At 47.6% G+C, this 19,452-nt stretch overlaps 1 protein-coding gene across 1 annotated transcript in view; it reads left to right on the top strand.

The window, feature by feature from the left end:
• The first annotated feature begins 224 nt into the window (after positions 1-224).
• LOC310746818 (hydroperoxide isomerase ALOXE3-like) overlaps positions 225-19,452 on the top strand; it is a 33,113-nt gene continuing 13,885 nt past the window's right edge. The window contains exons 1-7 of the mRNA XM_083580945.1: positions 225-650; positions 5,948-6,152; positions 7,679-7,763; positions 8,685-8,807; positions 12,798-12,901; positions 16,351-16,523; positions 18,402-18,545. Of these exons, the coding sequence (XP_083437071.1) occupies positions 504-650; positions 5,948-6,152; positions 7,679-7,763; positions 8,685-8,807; positions 12,798-12,901; positions 16,351-16,523; positions 18,402-18,545 (981 nt within the window). The 5' untranslated portion in view covers positions 225-503. The remainder of the gene's footprint in view (positions 651-5,947; positions 6,153-7,678; positions 7,764-8,684; positions 8,808-12,797; positions 12,902-16,350; positions 16,524-18,401; positions 18,546-19,452) is intronic.

The raw sequence follows: 19,452 nt of genomic DNA, 5'->3' as shown, positions 1-19,452 counted from the left end.
CAACTTTACAATTCTGTGACAACAACAGCGACAACCATGTGAAAATTTATTGCAATGTTCATTTTGCTCTTGCTGTGCTCATCTAAGCCAGCGAGTTTCATGCAACAAGTTGCTTGTGTGTGTTTGCAGGGATGTGAGGGAGTGCGCAATGAGGCAGAAAGTTATGAAACAGTTACATAATCAGGCGGTGCGGTCTCTGCGTTGGTCTTTCTGCATTTCGTTCTGGGAGCAAATCTCTCTTATTGTCGCCACCGAACCCAGAAGTGGTCACAGCAGAACTTTTGCAGCCAAGACCCGGGGAATCTGATCTGAGCCACACCCTTCCCATCGCAGCAGCTGCTGCCTGTGGCCTAAACGGCTCTGGAGGAGGGTTGAGAGGGGAGGCGGGGTATTTGTGGGTGCAACAGCCCTCGAGGAGGAGCAGGCGAGGCTGTTCATACCTGCCTCGGCACCGGCACCGCACAAACCCCGTGCAATCGGAGCCTCGTCTCGCCTCTTCCCAAATGGCTGCTTACAAGGTCCAGGTGGCCACCGGAGACATCCTGTTGGCTGGCACCTACAGCAGCGTCTCCATCACTCTGGTGGGAGCTCGTGGGGAGAGCCCCAAGCATCGCCTGGACCACCAGGGCAGAGATTTTGTCCGTGGGGCTGTGAGTACCAAGAACGAAGAGGATCAGGGCTGGGGGGGGGTTAAGGTGGCAAACTGGGCGTCCTCTCAGGGCTGGGGGCATCTCAGGTGAACGCTCCTCACTGCCCGTGGGTAAATGGGTAAGTGGTTGCTTCTTGTTTTGGGGTGACATACGCTGTCGCTTCTAGGTCTCAACGGGAGGAGGTTGTAGGAAAGAAACTGCAAACGGCATGCTTGGGGGAGACTTGGCCAAAGTGTCATTTGGTGGAGGGAGTGTGATGTCAAACTGCTGGGGAGTCGCGGCGCCTGCTGGGGCTGACGTGACCAATACAGGAGAGACATGTTTTGTTGCAGCTGGGGCAGGCGAAGGCGTCCGGTTGCGCTGCTGCAGACGCACCACGCCGTTTCTTCTCTCGCTGCTTCGCCCAGAGGTCATTCCTCTCCCAGTCACCGCTGTGGGTGCACAACCTGGCTGGTTGTCTCCTGTTGGTTGACTGCAGGGGATTCCCACATGGTGAGGGCCGATGTGGCCAGTCTTCAGGTCCCGTTTGCAGACATCTTTGTAACACGGAGTTGGTCAGCCAAGGGACCTGGTGCCTGAAGCCAGATCCCTGCAGGCTCACCAGCACCAGTAAACTTAGCAAGCAGTGGAAGTTTCTCTCTCTCTCTCTCTCTCTTTCCTTCTCTCTATTCTCTCTCCCTCCCTCCCTCCCTTCCTTCCTCCCTTCCTCCCTCCCTCTCTCTCTCTCTCTCTCTCTCTCCCTCCCTCCCTCCCACTCCCTCCCTCCTTCTCTCCCTCTCTCTTTCTCCCCCTCCCTCCCTTTCTCCCTCCCTCCCTTTCTCCCTCCCTCTCTCTCTCTCTCTCTCTCTTTCTCTCCCCCTCCCTCCCTCCCTCGCCCTCCCTTCCTCCCTTTCTTCCTCCCTCTCCCTCTCTCCCTCCTTTCCTCTCTCTCTCCCCCTCCCTCCCTCCCTCCCTCCCTCCCTCCCACTCTCTCCTCCCTCCCTCCCTCCCTCCCTTCCTCCCACTCCCTCCCTCCCTTTCTCCCTCCCTTTCTCCCTCCCTCCCTCTCCCTCCCTCCTTTCCTCCCTCCCTCCTTCCCTCCCTCTCTCCCTCCCTCCCTCCTTCCCTCCCTCTCTCTCTTTCTCTCCCCCTCCCTCCCTCCCTCTCTCGCCCTCCCTCCCTCCCTTCCTTCCTCCCTTTCTTCCTCCCTCTCCCTCTCCCTCTCTCCCTCCCTCCCTCTCTCTCTTCCCCTCCCTCCCTCTTCTCCCTCCCTCCCTCCCTTCCTTCCTTCCTTCCTTCCTCCATCTCTCTCTCTCACTCACTCACTTTTTGCTAGGATCAACTGCCAAGCAGCACTGGCCAAGCCTCAAACCACCCAAACATCTTTAATTTTCCCATAATGTTCCTGACTCCGCCTTCATTGGCTCCCAGTACGTTTCCGAGCACACTTCAAAGTGTTGGTGCTGACCTTGAAAGCCCTAAACAGCTCAGGATACCTGAAGGAGCGTCTCCACCCCCATCGTTCAGCCCAGACACTGAGGTCCAGCTCCGAGGGCCTTCTGGCGGTTCCCTCCCTGCGAGAAGTGAGGTTAACAGGGAACCAAGCAGAGGGCCTTCTCGGTGGTGGCACCCGCCCTGTGGAACACCCTCCCATCAGATGTCAAGGAAAGAAACAACTATCTAACGTCTAGAAGACATCTGAAGGCAGCCCTGTTTAGGGACGTTTTTAATGTCTGACGTTTTATTGTATTGTTAATCTTTTGTTGGAAGCCGCCCAGAATGGCTAGGGGAACTGCCAGATGAGCAGGATATAAATAATAAATTATTATTATTATTATTATTATTATTATTATTATTATTATTATCATTATTACTATTTCAGGACTGCCAGGCATTTTGGGGGAAAGAAAATGGCCACTGGCCACAGCCTGAGTCAGCTTTTTTGTTTCATAGAACAATTGCCATTCTAGTACTGTAATAATGTTAAAAGAGAAAAGGACCAGTGTTGGCCCTGATGGACCTTCCTGGGTCTCATAGACGCCCAGCATTGCACAGACTGTTCCCGCTGCCGCTACCACACCTGGCAAGTTAACTTCTAGATTTGGCAATTGACCAATGGCTATTAACATTATTGGCTGAAGTTGTGTCTGCAAGACTTAACAGCGTCCCTTTTGATGCAAGAATGTAAAAGCCTGGGGCACAACTTTCAAAAACTGGGGGGGGGGGGGATAAAAAATAACACCATCTGAAGAGCCCAGATGTTGTATCTCAGGAGCCTGTTCTCACAGTGGCCAACAAGATTCCCCTCAAGGGAAGCCGCAACGGGTCCTGAGTGTGAGAACACTCTGCCTTATAATTATAATAATAATTTTTATGCCTTACCCTCGTTTGCAGTGAAGTCTTTGCCACAGCACCCGCACAGCCTGCCCTCCTTGACCTCCTGCCACTGAGCCTAAAATGCCACGCACATCTCAAGTATTAAGTCCTTCTTTCTCCCTAATTCCCTCGCTGTTTCCCCCTCCTCTCCACTGGTATTAAATGTGAGATTGTAAGCTTTGAGGGAGCAGGGACTGCACCGCTTGCTCCTTGTAAAGAGCCAGGCACATTGACCTTGTGGGACATCGAGCTCAGGAGTAAACCCTACACAAATAATAATAATAATAATAATAATAATAATAATAATAATTATTATTATTATTATTATTATTATTATTATTATTATTATTATAATTATTATTATTATTATTATTATTTATTATTTGTACCCCGCGCATCCCACTCTGGGCGGCTTCCAACAAAGATTAAAAATACATTAAAAGGTCACACATTAAAAACTTCCCTTCGGATGTTTTCTAAATGTCAGGTAGGTGGGAGGGCGTTCCACAGGGCGGGTGCCACCACCAAGAAGGCCCTCTGCCTGGTTCCCTGTAGCTTTGCTTCTCGCAATGAGGGAACTGCCAGAAGGCCCTCAGAGCTGGACCTCAGTGTCTGGGCAGAATGATGGGTGTGGAGACACTCCTTCAGGTATCCTGAGCTATTTGGGGCTTTCAAGGTCAGCACCAACACTTTGAATTGAGGTCAGAAACGTACTGGAGGTCAATGTAGGTCTTTCCAGACCGGTGCTATGTGGTCTCGGCGGCCATCACCAGTCTAGCTGCCGAATTCTGGATTAGTTGTAGTTTCCGGGTCACCTTCAAGGGTAGCCCCACGTAGAGCGCATTGCAGTAGTGCAAGCGGGAGATAACCAGAGCATGCGCCACTCTTGCGAGGCAGTCCGCAGGCAGGGAGGGTCTCATCCTGCGTACCAGATGGAGCTGGTGGACAGCTGCCCTGGACACAGAATTGACCTGCACCTCCATGGACAGCTGTGAGTCCAGAATGCCTCCCAGGCTGCGCACCTGGTCTTTCAGGGGCACAGTTGCCCTATTCAGGACCAGGGAGTCCTCCACACCCGCCCGCCCCCTGTCCCCCAAGAAGAGTACTTCTGTCTTGTCAGGATTCAACCTCAATCCATTAGCCGTCATTGATCCTCCAACCGCCTCCAGGCACTCACACAGGACCTTCACCACCTTCACTGGTAGTGAAAGTGAGGTAGAGCTATCCAACTCTCTCTCTCCAGAACCCCTAAAGATTGTCTTTGGGTGGTTATTAGACTGGGAGAGGGTGCTGCAGAAATGGGTGGTCTTTTGTGACTTCTAGGCCACCGACTGGGAACTCAGCTTATGCATGCGAGGGCCGTAAGAAAATAAGAAGAGCCTGTTGGATCAGGCCAAGGTCCATCTCGGCCGGCATCCAACCAACAAGCAGGATCCGAGCATGAGAGCAAAACTCTCCCCGCTTGTGGTTATCGGCAACTCGTCTTTCGAAACTTCGCTGCCTCCAGCATTGGCAGCAGAGCACAGCCATCGTGGCCAGTAGCCATCGGCAGCCCTCTCCTCCTCCATGAATTTGCCTAACCCTCTTTTCAAGCCATCTAGGCTGGTGGCAGGGAGTCGAAGTGGGCGGAGGAGGACTTCATCTGTCCCAAATCTTCCGACTACAAATTCAGTGGCCTCGTTTGCAAGGGCTGGCCTACAAAGCGTAAGGAAGAGCTGTTGACCAACTTCTCATCCTCACATGTCCTTTCCCAAATGGGCAGGGATGCTCTTTGCTCTAGATTACGGTTAAGGGTATTTGCCACAAGACCAGGAGGAGGATCCCAGGAAGAGATAAATTAGCTGGCTTGGAGATGTACACAGGATCTGGTCCAAGACATTCTGGCACCTGAGGAGAACCAGGGAACAGTGTGTCCCCCCCCCCCCCAATTTAGTGGGATGGAGGTGATGGTGTGGAAGGAATTCTGCTTCCACTGAAAAGCTAAGTACAAAACCAGATTTCTAAACGCAATTCCAGTACACACTACTCCAGGGGTCAGCAAACTTTTTCAGCAGGGGGCCGGTCCACTGTCCCTCAGACCTTGTGGGGGGTCGGACTGTATTTTTTTGGGGGGTGAACGAATTCCTATGCTCCACAAATAACCCAGAGATGCATTTTAAATAAAAGGACACATTCTACTTATGTAAAAACACACTGATTCCGGGACCGCCCGCAGGCCGGATTTAGAAGGCGATTGGGCCGGATCCGGCCCCCAGGCCTTCGTTTGCCTACCCATGCACTACTCTGTAGCTCCCACACAATGAAATGTGGCGTTTGGGGCCCTTAGTGGCCCACCAGGTTTATTTGTTTAACTTGTATACTTCACCACAGTTTAAGGGGGATGTTGACAACTTGGGACAGATCAAGGTCATCAAGGGCCTAGGAACCAAGCAGGAAAGAAAGGATTCTCTCATTCTTTAGATTTAGCCAAATTCCTGCTTTCCAAAACCAGTACAGTGGTACCTCGGTTTTCGAGCGCCTCGGAAGCTGAACGTTTCTGTTTTCGAACGCCAAAAACCCAGAAGTAATTGCTTCCGTTTTCGAACGTGCCTCAGCAGTCGAACGGCTTCCGCGGCATGTTGTGGTTTCGATTTTTCCAATTGAACTTGCAGGCTGCCCTTTGCACCTCGGTTTTCGAACGTTTCGGAAGTCGAACGGTCTTCCGGAATGGATTGCGTTTGAGAACCGAGGTACCACTGTAGCTGAGAGACCTTAGGAAAAGCTACTTTTAGCTCCCTCTCTTCTCTCTGTAATCTGAGCTCTGCCTGAGTGGTGACCCAAAGTTTTTGGCTGGGTGAAGGGGTGGTTGGAGAGGAATCTCTGTATTTTTTCTTCTTTTGCAATCTAGTGCATTGCACTTTCAAAGTTCCCCTTCCAGACCAGGTTCTCCTTTGTGTGTCCAGGTGGACGACTACGAGGTGCCGTTCGAACAGGACCTGGGCCCCATCCATCTGATCCGCCTGCACAAGGAGCCCTACTTATTCTTCCCGACGGACAACTGGTTCTGCAATTTCGTCAAAGTGACGACCCCAAAGGGGGAGACCTACAACTTTCCTTCCTACCAGTGGCTGGAGGGCTCCTGCACCTTGACCCTGAGGGAGGGGGCAGGTACTGTTCCCCTCTTTCCCTTCCCAGGGATTGGGGGGTGGGTGTTCACTGAACCAAGCAGGCCCAAAGCTTTGTGGGTTTTCATTCTGCAGAAGCTGTGACTGTTGCTTTTGTCTGCGCTGGCTTGGTAATGGTAACCAGAACTATAAAGGGACCCCTGACCATTAGGTCGAGCCATGACCGACTCTGGGGTTGCGGCGCTCATCTCGCTTTATTGGCTGAGGGAACCGGCGTACAGCTTCCGGGTCATGTGGCCAGCATGACTAAGCCGCTTCTGGCGAACCAGAGCAGCGCACGGAAACGCCGTTTACCTTCCCGCCGGAGTGGTACCTATTCATCTACTTGCACTTGATGTGCTTTCGAACTGCTAGGTTGGCAGGAGCAGGGACCGAGCAACGGGAGCTCACCCCGTCACGGGGATCCGAACTGCCGACCTTCTGATCGGCAAGTCCTAGGCTCTGTGGTTTAACCCACAGAGCCACTCGAGTCCCAACCAGAACTATAGCTAGCAGGCAAATAAGGGGCTCGATCCGGGATGGGAGACTATGTCAATTTTGCTCGGTTTCTCATTTTTCCAGGCTTAAGCTCAGCCCCTCCACATTTCCACACCAGTTTGCAAGTTTGATCAAAAACGCAAGACCTCATGAAAACTCACGTTAATGTGAAATACTCCCTCTTTGCATATGGTTTGGCCTCGTACAGACATTTCCGCAACGCTGTTTTCTCCGACACGTGCATTTTCGGACACATTGTTTGACTGCATTGCAAAAGCTCAGAAGTACAAATTTCAAAGGGCAGCTGTGCATCAGTTTGTACTTAGGAAAGGGCAAATCACAAAAAAAACTGCCTTTATGTGCAAATGGGAATGAATTTCTTCCCAGGCTTGAGACATCTTGCTCTCTCTTGCTTTCTCTTGCGCACAAACACCTGTTCATAGAATCGTCATGGATTCATCCATGGAAACTGTGTAATTGGAATGGTTATCTCTGGGCTTGTAGAGAGGGCACATCATTTGGGAGTAACTACAGCATGTAGGGACGCGGGTGGCGCTGTGGGTTAAACCACAAAGCCTAGGACTTGCCGATCGGAAGGTCGGTGGTTCGAATCCCCACGACGGGGTGAGCTCCCGTTGCTCGGTCCCTGCTCCTGCCAACCTAGCAGTTCGAAAGCACATCAAAGTGCAAGTAGATAAATAGGTACCACTCTGGCAGGAATGTAAACGGCGTTTCTGTGTGCTGCTCTGGTTCGCCAGAAGCGGCTTAGTCATGCTGGCCACATGACCTGGAAGCTGTACGCCGGCTCCCTCGGCCAGTAAAGCGAGATGAGCGCCGCAACCCCAGAGTCGTCCGCGACTGGACCTAATGGTCAGGGGTCCCTTTACCTTTACATTTACAGCATGTTAGCAGCAGGGCTTTGCTAGCAAAGAGTATGGCTCATAGGCATCTCCCCCCTCCCATTTGGCTCGTTAGGTTAATTACCATTTACCTGGTCTCCTTTTCTCTCTCTCCCTATCTCTGTCCCTCCAGCCAAAACGGTAAGTGATGACAAAGGAAACCCCCAACTCGTGGAGCATCGCAAGGAAGAGCTAAAGAAACGGCAGGAATCCTATGGGTCAGTAGATCACATCTCTTTAGGCTGGAGGGGGGGCAGGGAACCTCTGGCCCTCGGGAAACGCATGCGGCCCTCCAATGCCTCTCTTTGTGGCTCCTAGAACTCTCTCCACAAGCCATGACCTCTCTCCTATGTTGCATCCCTTACTGGCTCTGGAGTTCACCTTCCTTGAGAGCTTTTCCTTGGCAGGATTTATTGAGTCCATGATTGTTGTTTTTTAATCTACTGGATTCTCCACAGAAATGGTAATTGTTCCATAAATAAGAAGGGATGGCATTTTGAGGCGGTGTCGCGTGAGCGCCGCGGAAAGCTTGCACATGTGAACAAGACCAAGTCCACAATGAACTGCCACGCGGACTTGGAATCATACCATTAGCTCAGCAGGGCTAAAAGGCCATCGCAATATCCTGTGGCAATGAGTTCCATAGCTGACTTCTTTTTTTTAATGCTTTTTATTGAATTTTTCACAAACATAAATGAAACTTGATCTTTTACAGTCATCATTTTATGTCATCTTATTTACACTGCGTAAATGCACGCCCAGACTTCCTTCCTCCCCTTCTTCGGTTTTCTTAATATATATCTTCTCTTGCAGATTCTTATTTACCTTCTATACACATCACAGGATTTATGTTAACCCTGCCACAGTTTTCAGACTTCTACAGTTAATTCTTATGTATGCAACAAATTTACCCCACTCTTCTTCAAACTTTGTCCCTTTTTGGTCTCGACTTTTATAAGTCATTTTAGCTAATTCTGTATACTCAAAAAATTTCGTCTGCCGCTCCATTACCGTTGGGGTCTCCTGTAATTTCCACTTTTGAGCCACGACGATCCTACCATAGCTGACTTCTGAGTTGATCAAAGATGGACTTCCTTCTGGGTGACCCCTCTCCCGGGGCTGTTCTTTGTTTGCTGCAGCTGGAAGGACTATGCCCCAGGTTGGCCGAGGTGCGTCGACGCGAAAAGCACCGATGATCTGGATTCCAATTCGAAGTACTTGTTCACCAAGTCCTCTGTCTTTGCCATGCGCACCGTCAAATCGTGAGTTGCTTTGGCTGCTTGGATGAGGAGCAGGGGGTGGGATCCACAGCTCAGTTTTATCATAATTTGGGGGGGGGGGAGAGAGAGAGAGAGAGATGTGATTTCACTCTCAAATTTGTCAGAAGCCGGAAATTAAATCAAGATGGCGGACCGAAACATCACTTTTGTGTGGCATCATCCATTTTTTTGGCGTAGGTTCAGACGCCTCTCGAGATATTGTCTCTAAACTCAGCACGATCATTTCCAAAGTGCGGTCGTGATCCCTGTCAATGTTTTCGATGCTGGCGGCCATTTTGATACAAGATGGCGGACAGAACCTTGACTTCGGCATGGCATCGCCCACTGTTTGCCCTGGTTCAGCGGCCTATCGAGATATACCCACCAAACGTGGCATGAGGGTTCTTAGGGCAGTCGTGGACATTTAGCTGCCGTGCGTCCTTTGGCGGAATAAACCGTGACGTTGACCTAGCTTCACCCGATTTGAGGCGCGAGTGGTCCAAATTCACAAATTACGCTACCCATTTAAAAATACCGATATTCCTTGTTTTCTAAAGATCCGCGGGCAGTGTCAGGTGCTCCCCACTAGTTTAAAAAAAAAAAAAGTAAGGAAAAAATGGGGACCAGAAACATGAAACCGATTTGTAGAACAGATGCAGTGGTACCTTGGTTCTCAAAATTAATCCGTCCCAGAAGTCTATTCCAAAACCAAAGTGTTCCAAAACCGAGGTGCGCTTTCCCATAGAAAATAATGTAAAACGGATTAATCCGTTCCAGACTTTTAAAAACAACCCCTAAAACAACCATTTAACATGAATTTTATTATCTAACGAGACCACTGATCCATAAAATGAAAGCATTAATCAATGTACTGTACTATAAAATAAATAAGACAGTATTGTAGATGATAAAAATGAAAATTAATTTTTTTTTCATACCTGCACTGATGATAGTCATTGTTTGGATGGGGGGCTTCTATCCATTTCCGCAGTCACACAATCAATCAGTCAGTAGCTGAACTGGGTTCCACACAGTCACAAAAACAAATGAACCGAAAAAGCCTCAAAAACAAAAACGCAAAATAAATAGCAATCACAAAAGCGCCAAACTTAATCCATTCCGTTTGACTTCCGAAATGTTTGAAAACCAAAGCACAGCTTCTGATTGGTGCAGGCGCCCCGGAAACAATACAGTGGTACCTCGGGTTACATACACTTCAGGTTACATATGCTTCAGATGACAGTCTCCGCTAACCCAGAAATAGTGCTTCAAGTTAAGAACTTTGCTTCAGGATGAGAACAGAAATCGCGCTCCGGCGGTGCAGCGGCAGCAGGAGGCCCCATTAGCTAAAGTGGTGCTTCATGTTAAGAACAGTTTCAGGTTAAGAACGGACCTCCGGAACGAATTAAGTACTTAACCCGAGGTACCACTGTAGCTGACAACCACATCGGACGTTCAACTTCTGAAAAACTTTCAAAAACCGGAACACTTACTTCCGGGTTTTCAGTATTTGGGAACCAAGGCGTTTGAGAACCAAGGAACCACTGTACTGCTGTTTGAGCTGAGGCCCATTGTGTGCTTTGATCATGCCAAGGCCTCTGAGCTGGTATGGAGTTGCCAGCCTCCTTCCTACCGCCTCACCCCATCCCAAGCAAACAGGTGAACCATCCTGTTCCCCAGGAGCGCCACATTTCACAATCCCAGGGCACCTCCGCTTTTTTCAACCCACACTGCCCAGGCAGCCCTGCCTGAGAGCAGCGATGCCATCAGCGCCTCTTGCCTAACCTGTCTATCTGGGTCAGAGAGGCTTGGAATCGGAGACTCGGCTGAGCCACCTGCAGCTGTTTTCCTCCCGCCTTTCAGGAAAGTTTCAGGGCAGAACGCCAAGAGGAATTCCTGCCCCTGCGCTCCGAGCCTCCTTCACTCTCCCCCGAAATTCCTCATCATTTCCAACACTCTGGGCAGCGAGTTCGAGAGACCCGGCTGCTTTGAGGAGAGAAACACGATGCAGATGGGTAGCTTTAGACGCTACAGACTTAAAGACCTGGTGGTGGTGTAGAGCGCTGGCCTAGGACCTGGGGAGAGACCAGGGTTCAAATCCCCACTTGGCTGTGAATAATAATAATTTATTATTTGTACCCCGCGCATCTGGCTGGGCTTCCCCAGCCACTCTGGGCAGCTTCCAACAAAGATTCAAAATACATTAAAATGTCACACATTAAAAACTTCCCTGAACAGGGCTGCCTTCAGATGTCTTCTAAAAGTCAGGTAGTTGTTTATTTCCTTGACATCTGACGGGAGGGCGTTCCACAGGGAGGGAGCCACCACCGAGAAGGCCCTCTGCCTGGTTCCCTGTAGCTTCACTTATCGCAGGGAGGGAACCGCCAGAAGGCTCTTGGAGCTGGACCTCAGAGTCCGGGCTGAACGATGGAGGTGGAGATGCTCCTTCAGGTATACTGGGCCGAGGCCGAAACCAGTCACTGCCTCTGAGTCTACTGGTTGAAGCCTAACCTACCTCACAGTGTTGTTGTGGAGATTAAATGGGGAGTGGGAGGAGAACCATGTATACCACCTTGAGATGGAGAAAAAGGTGTGGATATAATAATAATAATAATACCTTTACCTTTATTTATACCCCGCCCATCTGGCTGGGTTTCCCCAGCCACTCTGGGCGGCTTCCAACAGAACACTAAAATACAATAACCTATTAAACATTAAAAGCTTCCCTAAACAGGCTGCCTTCAGATGTCTTCTAAACGTTTGGTAGTTATTTTTCTATTTGACATCTGGTGGGAGGGCGTTCCACAGGGCAGGCACCACCACCGAGAAGGCCCTCTGCCTGGTTCCCTGTAACTTGGCTTCTCGCAGGGAGGGAACCGCCAGAAGGCCCTCGGAGCTGGACCTCAGTGTCCGGGCAGAACGATGGGGGTGGAGACGCTACTAAAGCAATAGATAAATAAAGCCTCTAATATTCTTGGGTTCATTTTTCTTCACCACAGAAATAAGGGACAATATGATTTCTGCATTGGTGCATGAAAAAACGATGATGATTTTTAATAGCGAAAAATGCAGGACTTTGGCTGATTACTGTTCTATAGACTTCTAAATGTGTTTGTGGGAGAAGGGTTGTTCTTTTGCCGCTTCTGGTTTAGCTCTTTATTTATTTGTGCTTTTATCTTGTATTTTTATCTTGTGAACCACTCCGAGATCTTTTGATAAATCAAATAAATAAATAATTAGGAATAAATAAATTTTATCGTTAGATACAGGCAATAAGACATCTTGCTAGCCGAACCCCACATATCAAACTTTCTGATGGTTCACGCTGGCACAACTGCCCACTGAGAGATGCCTATAAATAAGTCCCTTCCATTTCCACAGACATTGAATTATCCAGCTTTAAGGAAAGCATCGCAGATTTTCTGACCAATCAGATGCATGCCTGCGCCCTCCTGGCTGTGTTCAGTAACGTCACCTGCTGGCGTTTCCTGGAAATTAAATAGGGCATGGCATGCAAGATGTGGTTGACTCATATGGAGAAAAGGTAAAGGTAAAGGGACTCCTGACCATTAGGTCCAGTCGTGGCCGACTCTGGGGTTGCGGCACTCATCTCGCTTTACTGCCCGAGGGAGCCGGCGTACAGCTTCCGGGTCATGTGGCCAGCATGACTAAGCCGCTTCTTGCGAACCAGAGCAGCGCCCAGAAACGCCGTTTACCTTCCCGCCGGAGCGGTACTTATTTATCTACTTGCACTGGTGTGCTTTTGAACTGCTAGGTTGGCAGGAGCAGGGACCGAGCAACGGGAGCTCACCCCGTTGCGGGATTCAAACCTGCGACCTTCTGATCGGCAAGTCCTAGGCTCTGTGGTTTAACCCACAGTGCCACCCGCGTCCCCGTATGGAGAAAAGCAGGGTTCAATTGTTGGAGAAAAGCAGGGTGCAATCGTTAGATTTCAAAGCTATCCCCCTCACTGATTGTGCTCCTTCCCCTCAGGGAACTTGAAATGCGGCTGAAAGGCTTCAACAACCTGGTAGAATCGTGGAAGAACCTGGATGACATTCGCAGAGTCTTCTGGTTCATGAAAACACCTGTCACAGGTGGGTCCCCTCCCTACCCTGAGCAGGAAAAAGCAGCTGGATCTGACCAAAAGTGGACAATAAATGACGTGCTTCTAATGCACCATTCTCCCTGGCCACCACTCCCGCCACTCGCTGCCTAAGGATAATTTAACTCCAGGATTTAAATATGCATGGCACTCCTTTTAAATATACAAGGTGTGACCGGAAAGTTCGGTGAATGGTCACAGAAATCGGACAATGAGAAATATTCGAACATACAGTGGTACGTTGGTTCTCAAACTTAATCCATTCCGGAAGTCCATTCCAAAACCAAAGCGTTCCAAAACCAAGGCGCGCTTTCCAATAGAAAGTAACGCAAAACAGATTAATCCGTTCCAGACTTTTAAAAACAAACCCTAAAACAGCAATTGAACATGAATTTTACTATATAATGAGACCACTTATACATAAAATGAAAGCAATAATTAATATACTGTACTATAAAATAAATAAGACAGTATTGCAGATGATAAAAATTAAAATTTAAAAAAATTCTTACCTGCACTGATGATAGTCATTGTTTGGATGGGGGGCTTTTATCTATTTCTGCAGTCAATCAATCAATCAATTAATCAATCAATCAGTAGCTGAACTGGGATCCACACAGTCACAAAAACAAATTAACTGAAAAAGCCTCAAAACAAAAAATACAAAATAAAAACAAAAGCACCAAATATAAGCTCCACGTATCACCTTAGAACACTGCAATCGGAAACGGAAGGCTTGAATTACAATGGAGGGACGCAAATTAGCAGCGCAACAGGAAATACAGGGGGACGCAAAACGGAGCATGTTCGGCTTCCAGAAAAAAGTTCAAAAACCGGAACACCTACTTCTGGTGTTGCAGCGTTCGGGTTCCACGTTGTTCATGAACTAAGCTGTTCGAAAACCAAGGTACCAGTGTACAACCTTACAGGCTTTCAGAGTAACCCCCTCTGACACAATGCACCATTGACAACATTCGTACATTCAACATTCAACTGTTGGAAACTTCTGGAATAGTCCTCTTTTCGAAGATATTTATTAAGATTTTCCATTTTATACAAACCAAGAAAAAAAAGGAAAAAAATTAAAAAGAAAAAATATTAAAAACACATAAATTTCATGTCTTATTTTTCAATAACATATTTCCCTGACCTCCTCTTACCTCCCCTTCTTGTATTCCAGTTCAAATTGTTCATCCAGCAAATCCTTATCTCATAGCCTTACAGCTAAAAGCCTTATTTTCTATCCATCTTCTTAAATTATTGTAATTTATACTTTTACTTATATACAAAAAAAGAACTATTTTTTCATATTCTTTTGTACCATTACAGCTGATAACCCCTTAATTTCAATCCAACACCACTCAGTATTCCTTAATATTACAATATTTTTGCAAATAGTCTTTGAATTTCTTCCATTCTTCTTCTGCCGATTCTTCTCCCTGGTCACGGATTCTGCCAGTCAATTCTGCCAGTCCCATAAAGTCAATCAATTTCGTCTGCCATTCTTCCAGAGTGGGTAGATCTTGCGTCTTCCAATACTTTGCGATGAGTATTCTTGCTGCTGTTGTAGCATACATAAAGAAGGTTCTATCCTTTTTTAACACCAATTGGCCGACCATGCCCAAGAGAAAGGCCTCTGGTTTCTTCACAAAGGTATATTTAAATACCTTTTTCAATTCATTATAAATCATTTCCCAGAAAGCCTTAATCCTAGGGCACGTCCATGGAGTAGTCCTCTTTTCGTACTGCTTTCAGTTCTCTTGTCACAGCAGCTTGGATGTGTGAAATGTTGGACAATCCATGCCCTTTCAGTGCAGATTTCAGTTTTGGTAAAAGAAATAAATCTGGTGGGGCCAGATTGGAAGAATATGGAGGGTGGGACAACTCAGTAACCTCGGTAGCAATTTCACGTGGAATATGCCATTCTTCCACCATCATTTGGACACACAAACGCTGATCCCGCATCAATATGTCACAAACCCTGTCAACGTTTGCCACCCTTCACAGAAACCATATTCGAGTTACAGCTTCATCTCCTTGCATAATTGTGAGCATTATGTGGGTTTCCAATGCCAATTGTATGTTTTCAAATATTTCCTGCTGTCCGGTTTCTGTGACCATTCACCGAACTTTCCGGTCACACCTTGTACGTTGTTGTTGTTGTTGAGTCGTTTAGTCGTGTCCGACTCTTCGTGACCCCCTGGGCACTCTTGTCTTCCACTGCCTCCCGCAGTTTGGTCAAACTCATGCTGGTAGCTTCGAGAACACTGTCCCACCATCTCGTCCTCCGTCGTCCCCTTCTCCTTGTGCTCTCCATCTTTCCCAACATCAGGGTCTTTTCCAGGGAGTCTTCTCTTCTCATGAGGTGGCCAAAGTCTTGGAGCCTCAGCTTCAGGATCTGTCCTTCCAGCGAGCACTCAGGGCTGATTTCCTTCAGAATGGAGAGGTTTGATCTTCTTGCAGTCCATGGGACTCTCAAGAGTCTCCTCCAGCACCAGAATTCAAAAGCATCCATTCTTCGGAGATCAGCCTTCTTTATGGTCCAGCTCTCACTTCCATACATCACTACTGGGAAAACCATAGCTTTTACTATACGGACCTTTGTTGGCAAGGCGATGTCTCTACGTACGTACATTCCTTTAAATAAATAAAAAAGGAACAGAGGCTGAGATTGCATGAAAAGTCCTGGTAGATCAGGGCAAAGGCCTAGCTATGCCCTCATCCTGTACCCGCAGTGGCCTCTCAGAAGTCCCCAGGCAAGTGGCGTGAGGTAATAGCCCTCTCCTGCTGTCGTTTCCCAGAAGCTGTTATGGAAAGGTAGACTGGGTCTAAAGAGGGAGGTTCTATTTAGCCATAATGACTAATAGCCATTGGCAGACCCCCTCCTCCCTGAATTGTCTAATCCTTTAAAGTTGTCTAACCGGCTAATAATAATAATAATAATAATAATAATAATAATAATAATTTTTATTTATACCCCGCCCTCCCCGGCCAGAGCCGGGCTCAGGGTGGCTAACACAGTAAAATTACAGTAAAAACATAATGGGGGGGGCAATTTAAAATACAGGTTAAAATGCAATTTAAAATGCAGCCTCATTTTAAAAATAGATCAAAACCATAAGGGGAGGGAAACATAAGGGTCAGACTGAGTCCAAACCAAAGGCCAGGCGGAACAGCTCCGTCTTGCAGGCCCTGCGGAAAGATGTCAAGTCCCACAGGGCCCTGGTCTCTTGGGACAGAGCATTCCACCAAGTCGGGGCCAGTACTGAAAAGGCCCTGGCCCTAGTTGAGACCAATCTAACCACCTTGTGACCTCCAAAATGTTGTCATTTGTGGACCTTAAGGTCCTCCGCAGGGCATACCAGGTAAGATTTTTTAAAATTACGTTAAGCAGTATACAAATTAGATAATCAATCATCAATACTTTTTACTCTGCCTCAGAGTACGTCACAGAGCACTGGATGGACGATGAATTCTTTGGCTACCAGTATCTGAACGGTGTGAATCCGGTCGTGATCAAGAAATGCTCCGTGATCCCTGATAACTTCCCAGTGACCCCAGAGATGGTGGCTGGAAGCCTGGGGAAATCGACCAGCCTCCAGGAGGAGCTGAAGGTAAACTTGACACTCGTGTTTGATCATTGCAAGAGACCACCTGCCCCCTGCAAAATGGTGGATGAAACCTTGGATCTGGAAGAGCTGCGTTCAAGTCCTGCCTTTTCGCTGTGCGGCCTTGAGCAAGCCTTTCAGGCTTGGTTTTCCCTGGTGTAAGACAGAAATAACAGTGACCTCAGCAAGATAGCTCATTTGATAGAGAATAATAATAATAATAATAATAATAATAATAATAATAATAATAATAATTTATTTATACCCCGCCTTTCCCGGTTCAGAAAACCGGGCTCAACAAATTTAAAACACTTAATTGATGCAACAACAACAAAAACAGCATAAAATGCAGTATAAAACATGAATAACAATAAATTCAGAATTCAAAAATCAATTTGGGGGGAAATCCACCCAATAAACATTAGATGATCACCAGGGCTAGCCTGTAAATTAGTCCTACTTGGGCCAGTGAGGAGACCAGGGGAGAATTAGCTGTGGGATCCCAGAGCGGGTAATCTTCATAAAAAGGGGAGGGAAGGAAGGCTCTTAATCTCCGGGTCACGGGTTCAAGAGCTACGCTGGGTGGAACATTCTTTCATATGTGGTGGAAGTGTAAAAGGGTAAAAGAGAATTGGGAAATAATCCAAAATGAATTGAAAAAAAATGTTTAAAAGTACAACCAGAGAGTCCTTTTTGTTGGGGATAATTCAGACGGAAATTCCCAGGTGTCAAAAAAGGTTATTTATATGTATGCCACTACTGCGGCCTGTGTTTCGTTAGCCCCAAAATGGAAAAGGAGCGAGGTCCCAGCTAAAGAAGAATGGCAACTTAAGCTGATGAAATATGTGCAGCTTGCAGACTTAACATATAGAATAAGAGAACAAGAAGAACATTGGAAAACGTTTATTGAATACATGGGGGAAATTGTCTACACGTGGAAACGCTGGCAGCATTAAGATAAATTCAACAGTGTAAATGAGTTTTGCTGGATGGAATAATGGAATACTGAACGGTTTAGTTTTTGTAAAATATGCAGGGATTTATGATATGCAAAATGAACCGTGGAAAGAGAAGAAGGGAAGTCACTGGTATTTTAAGGATGTTTCAATAGGTATTCTAAACTGTAAAACAGAAAAATTAATAAAAATTTATATACTGTATTTTTTCTTGTATAAGACTAGGTTTCCCCTCTTAAAATAATGTCAAAAATTAGGGGGCGTCTTATACATGGAAAGGGACGCGGGTGGTGCTCTGGGTTAAACTACAGAGCCTAGGGCTTGCCAATCAGAAGGTCAGCAGTTCGAATCCCTGCAACGAGGTGAGCTCCTGTTGTTCGTTTCTTGCTCCTGCCAACCTAGCAGTTCGAAAGCACGTCAAAGTGCAAGTAGATCAACAGGTACCACTCCGCCGGGAAGGCAAACGGCGTTTCCGTGCGCTGCTCTGGTTCACCAGAAGCGGCTTAGTCATGCTGGCCACATGACCCGGAAGCTGTACGCCGGCTCCCTCGGCCAGTAAAGCGAGATGAGCGCCGCAACCCCAGAGTCGGCCACGACTGGACCTAATGGTCAGGGGTCCCTTTACCTTTATACATGGATACATCTCTCCCCCCCCATTTTCTTAAGTCCCCCAAAATAAGGGGCGTCTTATACATGGGGGTGTCTTATAGACGAAAAAATACGGTACATACCCACGCTGGGCAAAAAGAATTCTGCTTTGCCGGGGGTTGGACTAGATGACCATCAGGGTCCCTTCCAATTCTATGATTCTGCCTATGGTTAGGGGAGGAAATGCAACATGGATGTTTTCACTGTAACAGCTAGCTGTAGGATTGATTCACTGCGTCTTGCTTGACCCGGTCCATCTCTTTCTCCGCCTCTCCCACAGAAAGGAAACATCTTCATCACCGACTACAAGATCCTGGAGGGCATCCCCACCTGCAAACTGAACGGGAAGCAGCAATATCTGGCAGCCCCCCTCTGCCTGCTGCACCTCAACCCCAAAGGCCAGATGATGCCCTTAGCCATTCAGGTAACAGGAGGCTTCTCGCTTGTTGCATCCTGACCCAAAAGCTATCCGCGTAGGACCGGAAGCATTGTGAATAATTATTATTATTATTATTATTATTATTATTATTATTATTATTATTATTTATACCCCGCCCATCTGGCTGAGCTTCCCCACCCACTCTGGGCGGCTTCCAAAAGAATATTAAAATACTGTGATACATCAAACATTAAAAGCTTCCCTAAACAGGGCTGCCTTCAGATGTCTTCTAAAAGTCAGATAGTTGTTTATTTCCTTGACCTCTGACAGGAGGGCGTTCCACAGGGTGGGGGCCACCACCGAGAAGGCCCTCTGCCTGGTTTCCTGTAACTTTGCTTTCGCAGTGAGGGAACCACCAGCAGGCCCTGGGAGCTGGACCTCAGTGTCCGGGCAGAACGATGGGGGTGGAGACGCCCCTTCAGGGATACAGCGGCTACACCCCAGATAACAGCCTAACCCTGACAGTACAGAAAACAAGGCAGTTTTAATGCATGTAACAATTATGCAAAATTCATCATCATCATCATTATTATTATTATTATTATTATTATTAATATTATTATTATTATTTGTTTGTACCCTGCCCATCTGGCTGGGTTTCCCCAGCCACTCTGGGCGGTTTCTACAAAGACAAAAAGTACACTAAGATGTCACAGATTAAAAACTTCCCTGAACAGGGCTGCCTTAAGATGTCTTCTGAATGTCAGGTAGTTGTTTATCTCTTTGACATCTGCTGGGAGGGCGTTCCACAGGGCAGGAGCCACTACCGAGAAGGCCCTCTGCCTGGTTCCCTGTAACTTGGCTTCTTGCAGCGAGGGAACCGCCAGTAGGCCCTCGGTGCTGGACCTCAGTGTCTGGGCAGAATGAAGGGGGTGGAGACGCTCCTTCAGGT

This window comes from Podarcis filfolensis (assembly GCF_964270895.1).
Source record: "Podarcis filfolensis genome assembly, chromosome: 13".
In the NCBI taxonomy this organism is placed as follows: Eukaryota; Metazoa; Chordata; class Lepidosauria; order Squamata; family Lacertidae; genus Podarcis; species Podarcis filfolensis.
The sequence above is the reverse complement of the archived record's forward strand: the minus strand, read 5'-3'. Positions and strand labels throughout refer to the sequence as shown.